Source organism: Perca flavescens, chromosome 18 (assembly GCF_004354835.1).
Source record: "Perca flavescens isolate YP-PL-M2 chromosome 18, PFLA_1.0, whole genome shotgun sequence".
Taxonomy (NCBI): domain Eukaryota; kingdom Metazoa; phylum Chordata; class Actinopteri; order Perciformes; family Percidae; genus Perca; species Perca flavescens.
Window position 1 is genome coordinate 23,048,668 of NC_041348.1, and position 12,447 is coordinate 23,061,114.

The following is a 12,447-nucleotide window of genomic DNA, read 5'->3' on the forward strand; positions in this document are numbered from 1 at the left end:
ACTAAAGTAAATGCAGTTAACTTAAACAAACCTGTAAATGTATTGGTGTTACTTTTAGTCTTCACACATCTTGACAATTAACATGTACACAAAACACACAATAATATACTTATACTAAATAAGCCTGCCTGCTTATCCCTCACAGGATGCAGTGCCCCTCGTTATTATCACCCACTAGTCGAAATAATACAGATGGGATGGAGCTTTCACTTACACTCCCACGCACACTTCCAGCCACCATCAGGCTTATAAACAGTGGTTACGCAGTTTTTGTGTTTATTCCAGACAAACCAGTGTTGCTGCTGTCGGAAGTGTAAAACCCACGACTCTTAGTGCAGTAGAGGATTTTACCGAGGAAATAACTGACAAATGTGTTGAGAATAGCAAATAAAGGAGCTTCAATGAACCAGGGCAAGCCTGATTCAATGTCACATGAAAACATTGCACATTGTAAGTTAAATGTTTACCAGCGATTTACCCTCTTTCCCACTTAAGAGATTTAAATTTGTTTCCGAATGCATTGCATTTTAATTGAACATTCAGAATTTGGACACTTGAATAAAATTACAGAATGCGAATGTACAATGTAGCAAATTAGTAATGATTTCAGACAGCATAAAGAGAGACTGCGTCTGAAAGTCTCAGCACCATAAAGAGAAACACATGGAGAAAGCATAGTGAAGCAGCTTCTTTGTGCAGAAATGACAAGAATAACGATAGGCAAACAACTTCAGAATTTCAGTTCAGTTTCATTATTCCTGTCATATACAAGGAAAATGTGCCTGTTTAAATAAAACAAAGAGAAACTAAAACAAATCATTTTTAAAAATTTTAGAAAGTAAAAAAAGAAAAGTCCAAGTGCAATTGCTTTGAATAATTATAAAAAATAATAAATTCAACAATTTCCACCAATACTGCATTACTAAATATATATATATATATATATATATATATATATATATATATATATATATATATATATATATATATATATATATATATATATATAAATAAAATCACATTACTTTGTGATGCTTTATTTACACTTGAGGTGCACACACAAGTAGTGGCTCTTGTTGACATCAGCTACTCCTTGAGTTGTCAAGTTCAATAATTGCTTTGGTTTAAGCCATTTCACCAACAGTAGTTCATGCTTTTCACAAGAATGATGCCTATTCATGATTTTGAATAGGATAGATACTTGGCTTAAAGAAACCCACTGGATCTGAATCCCAAGGGGGGAGAAGGGTTAAGCATTGAGCTTGTTTAATTCGAGAGCCCAGGCTCAGGGGGGAATGAAATAGAGGTGGAGCTTGAAACCAGGGATGTGAATCAGCTTAATTTTCTGTTTAGGGAAAAACCAGCCAGAGCTTATCCGACTACTTGTCTGATACTGTTCTCACACTCGTTTGGCTAATTGGGCCCTATTGTACTTGCAATTAATATCTCTGATGTAGCTCCCTGTACAAGCCTTAAATTTGGTCTCTGAGCAGGACAACCTACTGTTACTTGTCTGTACTCCATTATGGATTAACAAGTGTATGTGTATAAATGTGTTTATAGTATTCAATACATGTGTGTTATCTCCCACAGGTGCCCCAGGATGAGTGGGTTGGATACCCAGGCGAGAAGGATGAGGAGATCCCATGTCGGCGGATGCGCAGCAGTAGCTATGTCAAAGCTATGGGAGAGGTGGATGATGAAAGTGGTGACTCTGACACCAGCCCTAAGACCTCCCCACAGAAGGCCATTCCGTCTGATGCTCTGGTCCTCAAATCAGCCATGCAGAGACCCCATATAGACTCCCAAAGGTAGGCCTGGCTGCCTCGCTTAATATGTCCATGCCAACGCTTTGTGTTGATTTCAATTTGTTCCACTTCTTTTTCATGAAACCATTAAATGATTGGATGATGATCAGAGGATATGCTGAAAATAAGGTAAAAGGATGCAAAAGGATTGCATTTTCTTAACTTTTTAGAAATTTAACTTATGAAACTGTCACTTTAAAATACACTTATATAAATAGGAATAGCAAAAAAATTGGTGGTTGCTTTAGGGTCAACAAAATCAACAGCTTTTTGTTGGAATTATTAATTATAACATGCAAGGGCTTAAGTTTTGATGCAGTGTGTGTCTTGAGTGAGTCTAAGGAGTAAGGAGTTGGACTGTTGGCTCCAGTGTCTGACAAAGATAGTGGTAAATGGCACATAGACTGTACTATGAGGTCAGTACAAATGGAAAGGGTAAAGTTATGTTAATGTGTTGTACATTTACCCATGCACACAAACACACACTTTGGTGGCAGACCTGACATGCAGGGCATTGGCGCAGGTGCTGGCTTTGGCAAGCTTTAATGCAGTCGAAAAACTTATTAGTAACATCACTAGTGCTACATCCATATTTTCCGAGCCCTTGATCAGTGAGCAACTAGTCTTGCATTGCCAAACCTATTTCCACAGCACTGTGGAATAAGGGCTAGCTCAACCATGCATACATTCTAGGACAGGAGAAAACATTCTTTGGGTTGTTTGAATTTCTTTAAACCAATCACAATGGTCTTGGGTGGTACTAATCTCCGGACGCAGCAACGGTGGCTCTGCAAAATGGTCTCGGGAAAGATCTTGTTTTGGTGGAACATTTGCACCCCGCAAAAGAAAGCGCCACATCAAATATTAAATTAAGTTAACTGTTTACACAATACAGTAAAGTGAGCTATTTAAATTAGCTGGATACATGGTTAAACATAATATGCTTTTAACAGTATATCGCCATGTGTACTTCGTCCATAGCAATCCCCGCCAATGCGTCCCCAAACCTCTCAGCGCATGAGCCACATGCTAGATGTTAGGCAATTATCCTGGAAATGTACTTCCGTTGATCCAGACTAGTGAGCATCAATAGTGCATGTCAGTAATGCATATAAGACCTTTCTTTCAGCATTGTATGCAAACTACTCCACACACTTCCAAATATTCGGGGAATGACTGGAATACGAGTTTGAGAGAAATAAACGAAAGTTTCATGCACAACTGATTTGCACTTCAACTCCTAACTACACGCTGTTGTGTCGCTGAAACGATAAACTTTGGTAAAAAGATAGGTTCAAAGGGAGAGCATTCAAATAGGTTTGTACAAATTCTAGACCTTGCCTTCAACACATACAGTATTTCTCTTACAACCTACTTGAAATTTGTATTCACAGCCTCACAGCCTTTTTGTTTCTATAAATCTGAACATCTAACAATGACTCACTTTGTCAGCATGCTGTCCAAGTAAAACTGTTGTTTGCCGATTCTGCTCTGCTGTCCCTGAGAGATTTGAAAAAGTTTTACATTATTTGGTGATTTTAAGTGAAGCGGCTTGGCAACAACACGACAGAATGGGTTTTGGTTATCGTTTCTTACATAACTTTATGCATGCCTGGATAACTGTATTAAGCTGCTATTTAGAGCTGGGCTGTACTTCTTGGCTTGTTTTATAACCACATCACTAACTTGCTCGAGCATTGTTGGCTAAGTATTCAACCGACAACTGTTTTATGAGTTTAGGTAAAGTAGTGCTCTGCTGAATGCTGCAGTACCAAATGGGTTTTGTGTTTGTGACCTTTTTCAATATTTGCCCAACATCTTACACAGGCAATGCTCCTCATTTTACCACAGTGTTGTTGACAAGTCTGTAGCAAAACATTTATACAATGTCAGACTTAAGAGAACAGGTGCATTTAGTGCCTGGGTTTACTGGATGGGGGAACTGTTGTCATACAGAAGGCCATACATTAAAGTTACTGTCTATTGTGTTAAAGAATACTGAATGATGAGAAACGTAAGGTAGGAGAGATGTGTTTGATCAGTAACACAGCAAAGTTTTGAGTATATTTCTCAATCCCAGAAATGTTTTGTTTTGTTTTGCATTAAAAAGACAATCATGGAAAGTTGGTTAGTTGTATTACATTAGTTTTAGCTAGGTGTACTAATACAATAGCCTTGAATGAATCCTACTTTCATGGAAATTACAATGTTACAATCCATACATTTGGAGTTTGTTGTGCCGGCAATGTATTGTGTTATACTGAGAGGTCTTTGTGGTATTTACTCTACACTCATTGATATAATTGTGGTGGGAAGTATGTATCAACACTTATAATCTGTTAATCTGTAAATATACATATAGAAATAATGTGTTGCAAAAGTCTCTGCACTGGTCAAGCAGAATGTGAAACATTCGGGATTGATTAATCAGACGCCTTAAATACAGAAAACAACTTGTGGTGGACAGTAATTTAACACCAGGCTGAAAGGCAGTGGGTTGTTGTTTCATGTCTGACTGGGTTGTGGAGTTCACCTGTATTCACTGCAGCAAGGTGAAAAGTTAAACCACTGGAGGTCAGTAAAGATTTTCAAGGGGGGTTGCATTACTCTTAAATCATTTCCTAATCATCTCTTTTGTGGCATCATGCATCTGTTGCCTAGTAAACCAGCACAAACCACCAAATATTCCATTAAGTGATTTTGTGACCCAGAGGATACTGTTGCTTCACATTCCCACTAATTACGATTCTCCATTGGGCACGTCTGTGCTGCGTTCCGGCTGCGCCACTGTTTTGTTCCATCCTCGGCCACGCACCATACTACACCGGGCGCGTCTCTGAAGCGGAGCGTTTTGCTGCCCGACTCGCAGATTATATTGACTCTATAAGTACTTTACATAACAATCCTGTGTATCAGTCCCTCCAGGATTTCGTGATGTCGCAATCGCAACAATTCATGCAAATTCAACCAATCACCGTGAATTTGGCGTGACTTGCAATTTTGACCAATCACCACAACTTCAACCAATCCCAGCAGTCTCACGTGCCAGACTTTGCATCAGTATGTGACTCTAAGAGCTACTGACCAAGCGGGAGTGAGAACGGGGTTAACGTAAGACACAAAGTCGCCAAATTCATTTCCTTGTTTCTGAAATGAAGACGAGACATGTGTGACTCGAACATCCCACATTTACCAACAAAACATACAGCAAAAGACATTTCAGATCGTCCTGCCAACCTGTATACATTTTAACATCAATGTACGCCGTAACGTTTTACACTGTAACACACACACACACACACACACACACACACACACACACACACACACACACACACACACGGTGGATGCAGGAAAAACTGGAGATGAGATGTACACGATGACCTAAATTGAGGACAGCTACGCTCGTTATTATAAGTGCAATGATAAGTTTAAAGTCCAATAAGTACTTTATCAAACCGTATGAATGTGTGTCCCAGGCCAGGATAGGAAATTAACTAACAATGTAAAGATCAACAAGCCACTGACACATATGTTCAAATTTGATTGATTCAATAAATTATTATTTTCATATTATACCAAGATTTGCAGCATCCTGAGCCTTTTTGGTAAGGTTACTAGGAAAACTCAGCCCATAGTAATTTTATTCTCCCCAAAACAAGTTTCTTTTTTTATTTTTAAGGACATAAAGAATAGAAGACATAAACAATATTTGGGGGTGTGTTTTGGTAAATTGACTCGATAGTCTCGCGGTTTCACTGCCTGCCTGGCTGTCCGAACGGACCTGGTGCATATATTTAGCGGAGGGGAGCAGAGAGCCGCTTCACGCACACTTCTGGGACACGCTGTGGCGCAGCTGGTGGAATATCAAACATTGACTTGAATGGCCGCGACTGCTCGCGGGGCACGCCACGCGCCTGGTGGGAATTAGGGGTAAGCCTATTGTTGCTCAGCTTGTTTTTACTCAGCTTATTGTTCTATGTGACTTTCAGAAAAAGCCAAATTCTATGAACTTGGAGAGGCGTCATGCATCTGTCATCCCTACTGACACTATTTTTGTTACCATCATCTCAGCAGGGTTCTGATAACTTCAGCTTTTGTCCACAAACAAATCAGCCTTCTTGTTCTTTAGCCTCTGGTGGAGAATATAATAATCTCTTATTATTGCAGCTCCTAGCTCTCATTGTTTCTCTAATAAAAACGAGAGACATGCTCTCTATAGTTTTGGGATGGAATCATAGGACACTTGAAACTAAACTAGAAGTTAACAACGCAAGTCAATAAAAATAGGTTAATGTTGATCTTAGCAGTTCAGATACTGTCGGAGAGGAGATAAGTTATTCAAGTGGCTGATATTCATTTTGGATAGAAATACTTGATCATGAACTATACCAAACAGAAGTCACATAATGCCCATAGATGCTTGCCAGTAGATTTGTTAAGTACATTATCATCTAGTGATGTTCCATTTGTGTGGCTTTTGAACTGTGCAATCGTATCTATCCCTACCCCCTGTCCTTGTTCAGCCAGGGCTACCACTTGCAAACCACAAGAGATATGCGACCCCACCCTAGTGTCACGCTGGACCCTGCCACCTTTCACCCCCCGCCCTTCCGCTCACGCAACCAGAGCTACATGCGCGCCGTCAGCACCCTCAGTCAGGCTAGCTGCGTCAGCCAGGTGAGTCTTAAACACATACATTGCACAGAGGCAATACCTGGAGACATTAATGAGAGCTTATGTTATGTTGTTTTGTATGTAGTTGCTTTGTGGAGACAATATTACAGAGACATAAAACATCCATGTGTCCATATTGGAGATCCACAGCTGATTGACCAGTAGACAATCATGGCTGTCTCAACTGAAGTCAATAGGCATAACTAATTATCTTTTTTGGACTGGGAATTGATGATTTAACTGATAGTCTACCTCTAAATTCGCTCCAGACACAGTTGTTTCCAGTTTTTTTTTTTTTAAGTGTATCGTGTTATAAAGGAATGTAAAATTGTAGAAACAGTATGGCTCCTGATTTGGCACAAGGATGTCTGGTATAGACCACAAATAAACGATTCATCACTCTCCTGCTGTTTTGGCATGGCAGCTAATTAGCTAACGATGCCAATTTAATTAACTGAGCTTATTTTTCTACTACTAATTTTTAGAATTAGAGACCAGGGCTAGAGGCAACTTCATGTCTAACATCACACACCAACCTTTTTAGCTATCTCCCTTTTTCATACCCTGCTGAATCTATACAGTTGCATCAGTTGTGCAAGTCTGTTTTGGACCTCCATGGTGGCACAAGACGTGGTTGCTATGAAGATGTTGGCACAGCAAGAAACCCTCCATAAGGAAAAGGAGTAACAAGAGGAGGAAAGATTTTGTCCAAAAGAAGGGTTGTACTATCAGCTTACTGCTGGTGAACCCAGCTCTCTTCTGTAATATAATTTAGTATGTTAAACATTAGGCCCTATGTGGAGAGAGGACAGGAGAGGACATGACAGGATAGAACGTAATTGAAAAGATAGCTCCTCCTCATATGGTGAGATGATTTTGTTGCATGTTCTTGACAAAAAATAATTAATCTTGTGTCAGCTAAAATAATTTAAAATATATGTAAGAGACTTGCTAGAGCTACAAGATAAAACATTGGGACTGCAGTGTTTTCCTATTTTCCATGTAGTAACATAGTAACAGATAGTTTTGGGGTATGTGATAAATTGAAAGTTTTATAACACAAAGTGAATATTTTTCTGTTTGTTTTCTGTTGTCATCTGCCTTTTTTCATTTGATCTTGACATTTATTCAGTTTAAGGTCGGAATGAGTGGCATTTCCTAACGCTAACACTCCTTCATATTTGCTGTGCAAAGGGGAAGAATCAAAGTGAGAAAGAGAAAGGAAGAGGAAAAATTAAGGACTGCTATTCCTGTTTTTGTCTCTCAGGTGAGTGAGACAGAGATCAATGGCCAGTTTGAGTCAGTTTGCGAGTCCGTTTTTAGTGAAGTAGAATCCCAGGCCATGGAAGCCTTGGACCTGCCTGGTTCGTTCCGCACTCGAAGCCACAGTTACCTCCGTGCAATTCAGGCTGGTTATTCCCAAGATGACGACTGCTTGCCTTCAATGACATCCTCCACTGTCACTTCAACTCTCAGATCCACAACAGGTAAAACAATCCCCCCCCTAAATGAGAGAGGGCTTAGACTACATATCCTCATACATCCTATACATGGGCACAAACTTGACATACCTACATATGTACAGTGGGGAACCCTTGAGCTTCAGAGATGCCGAGCTGAATGATCCCATGTTATTTTCTTTGGAAGCTATGGTGTGCGTGTGTTTGTTTTTGCCTCTGCATACTCCCAATTGTTGAGATGGATTTGCTTGTGTGTTACTTTGCACGATTCATGCATCATTAGCCAAGCTTCTGGTTGGTCACTTGTGGTGTTGCCAAGCTGTAGACTAGGAAAAGGGTGGGAGGGTCGCATAAACACTGAGAAACTAACACATGCTCACGGTACACAATATTACAACACAGCACAGCCACATTACATGGCATGCCTAAGAGGAACAGGCCCTACCCTAAGCATGTTAAACTGTGGTGTTATATATGTGTTGTGCGAAGCGTGTGAGTTACTTAGGGAGGGATGAAGACTGAGGCGGGCCAGGGGTAGGCTTTGTAACTGACCTGGTCATTGACCTCATAAAATAAAAAATAAAAATCTTGTAACCAATTAAAGGTAAGTCAACAACCTCTAGAAACTAGAACAGGTGCACACACACACACACACATGCTGGTTGCACAAAGGAACCGTTTACCGATGGCATATTCAAGTTTGAGAAGTACAACCCTTGATTATTTGCAGTATTGTTGTATTGTGTGGCATGAAACTCAAGCTTTTGAGCAGCGGTCTCAAAATAAATCAGTTGTATGTAAAGTTTATTACAGGACTTCCTAAAGTTTCTTAATCACTGTCATCTTCAACTGCAGGTTTCCAATTAAGCAAACTTAATAATTTCATTGTTCATATTTCAATTTTTAGCTACAATTATAATTTGATAGTGGATCCAGACTCAACATGTTCTGAAAACAGCACATTTTGTTTATGGACTTGCATATTTTTGTCCTACATGCTGCTTTTTTATTACAACATGCAAGGATTTCAAGGTTTTGTGCGACACAGTGCAAACAATATAAATATATATAAAATTAGAATTTCAGGTTCTTTGTGCAAGCAGAGTCTTTTGCAGTAACTCCCTCCCTCTAAGTGCATTTGGTGTTTACCTGCAAGAGTAAAGCTATGAACCCTATTGAAACATTTTTCTTTAATTACGTGCATTTTTAAATATTATGACCTGGATTTTTATTGTTTTTGTACACTTTTCTGTCAATTGAATATTTGCATTTTTACTCATTTTGTGGGTTTTGTTTTCTTGTGCAATCTGGACTTTTGTTTTTGGAATCCTTTCATCGTCAATTGGGTTTCCATCGACGATTTCTTCGATGTGACAGAAGTACTGAGAATACAGGAGTGTTCTCCAATCCCACTGTCTTATTTGCTGAACTCTATTCATTTAACTCTCTGCTCCAAATCTGTCAGCTCTATGTGGACTAAAACAAGCAGTTGACTGTACATATGTTGTAAAGTTGTATTTTGAAATTTGGCATGATTCATTAATAATAATAATAATAATAAAAATAATAATATGTCAGATAAGGTTATAGCAACCCAGACAAAGGGTTCCCTAGATGGTGATTAATTATATACAGTACTGAATAAGTTATTTTATTTAATGTCACCTCCCAGTCAAGCCATAATGTAAATTATATTTCTCCTTTGGTGTACTGTTTGCACTGTTCTGACAGAATAGTGGCCTTGAAATTAAATAAAATAACTTATTCAGGCTACCTTGGCTAAGAAAAAACATTGATTCCTGGAATCATGTTTTTATGTTAGTTTTCAGTACTAGTTTATAATTAAATTGTAAGCGGCTTACGAACCAAACACTGTGTGAGGCTAGTGGGCCCTTGAGTGGGGAAAGGATCCCATGGTGCTCCATAGGGCAGACGAGCAGCAAACCCCTCTCCATTTGACCATCCATCTCTTGAAGGATAACCAGGGGAAAAGAACAACTGGAGGCATCAGTGATGATTGTTGCAGGTATTTTAATGTTGACACGCATACATATATCTATGTATATGTGTGTTTTTGCACTGCTTTCTCAGTAAAAATAATACATAGAGTTTATATATATTTATATAGTTGGTAGAAATATCTCAATATGCTATCCTAAGTAGCAAACACGGTTCCTAACAACTCACAAAACCTCAGACGCTTTGATTTATTCTTAAAACCTTGATACCTCTGAATATTGATTACAGTGATGAATGTGATGCTGGCTTTTGTGAGTTGTTTACCATGTCTCTATTTTACTATTTTACGTGTGCTTAGACCACATTGTAAGTGTAAATGTATGAGAGATATATCTCCCAAACTTTTCGGAATGTTTTCATATGGCAACCGTAAAATAGCACTAATTATTGCATTGCCACTGTCTCCAATCATTTGTGAGAGCAGCATGCGTCTGCTGTACATGTGTGGACTCTATTTTTTATTTCCATGAAAATCTGACTTCTTTTAAAAAGGCCACATGTGGCAGTCTAACCCTTGGCATTGAGTCTGTCAGCTGTCTTTGACTGTGGGATTGCAGCCTCTCCCTGGTGCAGCCCCGGAGGGGGGAGTGACCCCTCCCCTCAACGGGTTACTTACTCCACATGGTCTAATCAGCCACCTTGGACCTGATATGTTCAATAGGGTTCATATCTGCTTCTTGACCCAGTGGGTTGTGATTCTTCTACTCCCTTTACATCTTTTCTTTTGCACAAAATAGCACAAAAATAAACATTTTGATGTTTTGAGAAAAGGGTTCTCAGAAAATGGATTCATGATTTGATAATGATTGATGTATTTCATGTTTAATTCCACTCTTTACTGTGCTGTGCAGTGAAAAGATGGAAAGAAGCCTTGAGATGACTGAGAAGGCAGTGTAAAAACATTGTGAAAAGCCTACAGTATGTGAGTTTAATGACAATCATTATTGTCTTAGTTAAGGCTCTCAAGAAGCTATTTTAAAAAAAGGTGTCTATTCCGTACTGGCTCTGGCAGGAAGTAGCTCTATTAATTTGAGCTGACCCATTTTAAATTTGGTAAAATGCTATACTTGAACACCACAGAAAGTTCATCCAACATTTTTACTGATGATAAGCAACTTTCAAAAAGATATTAAGAATTCCGCCAACAATATACTTAAAGCTATAGTGCATAGTTTCTGCCGCCCCATGAGGAACTCTAAGTAACGACAAACTCCCCCTCCACCCCCAACATGATGGACTCTTCAGAAGAGGTAATTATCTTCACTCGAGTTTCTGCGTGGGAAAGTCACCGGATGAGCTCAGAGAAATCGGGTTAATATCCCCATAGACATGATAAACTAGTATCCTGGTTACTGATAACTGCAGTTCATTTGCACAGGCCTGTGAAGTTTACAAAACAAACAACTTACACTGTACATTTACTACTACTAGGCTAAAATGTTCAAACCGGTTTGATATCATGCCTAATACTGGAGCAGACCGGTATACTGAAGTTGACCACTAGGTGTCACACTTGTCTCAGCCACTCCCGAGTGAAACAGCTGAGAGAGCCCATAATAACAGTGTAGACTCCAGACCACATGGTGGTTATGCGCCTCTAAGCCATGACCTTTTACCTGCAGTGAGGTTATAACAGAGATGGTTTAGTATCTTTGGTTATAATAACTCTTTGGTTAGGTGTTCACACTTTGACTCGTTTTTTTCAGCTCACTTCTTTCGTCGGCTTAAAATCCCAAAAATGTAATCTCGGCGGTGCAGTTTTAGTTTTCTTTGAGACTAACTGCCATATAGGCTATCATCTTGTCACTAAAAAAAAACATGAACTTTCTAGTTACGTTAAACAAACATTGTGTGCCGCTTCCCCTCTCACACATACTCCCACCACTACTGGAATGTAAAGGAAAGGAATTTTCAAAGTGCCACTCGGCTCGGCAGTAAATTGCCACTGTTTGCGTTTCTGTTATGTCACTTGGTTGAAGCCGTGCCAGCATAGGTAGTCGACAGCACTCAATAACCGGTATAAGGTGTATAGGGCTGCACATTATATAGTTTTTTTTTTTTATTGTCATCGCAATATTAACTGGAGCAATAAACACATCACAAAAGGCTGCGACATATCGCGAAAGAAATTTTTTTGAGTTAGTTGAAAGAAAATATCAGTAGAAAACTGCACTTTCAAATGCAACTGTCATAATTTTAAGTGGTGCCTTTACATACAATTAAATGTTCAATTTGTTCAATAAAATAATGTTGAAAATGATTCCCTTGCGTTTGTTTTACATTGAACTAGATTTAGTTGTATTTTAGCAGAAAACTGTAAGCAGCAGAAAGGCGGAACAACAGAGTACACTTTAATATATTTATTTATTGTAAGTAGGCCTAATATTGTTATTGTGATATTCAAAGTTATTGCATAATTTTCCTCATATCGTGCAGCCTAGTGTATACATGCAAAACTTACTAAATGCACCCATTGAGTAAAA

At 39.0% G+C, this 12,447-nt stretch overlaps 1 protein-coding gene across 1 annotated transcript in view; it reads left to right on the forward strand.

Annotated features, from left to right (window-relative positions):
- LOC114572855 (disks large-associated protein 2) overlaps nucleotides 1-12,447 on the forward strand; it is an 81,309-nt gene that overhangs the window by 39,168 nt on the left and 29,694 nt on the right. Inside the window, exons 3-5 of the mRNA XM_028604637.1 lie at nucleotides 1,594-1,811; nucleotides 6,335-6,488; nucleotides 7,753-7,972. Of these exons, the coding sequence (XP_028460438.1) occupies nucleotides 1,594-1,811; nucleotides 6,335-6,488; nucleotides 7,753-7,972 (592 nt within the window). The remainder of the gene's footprint in view (nucleotides 1-1,593; nucleotides 1,812-6,334; nucleotides 6,489-7,752; nucleotides 7,973-12,447) is intronic.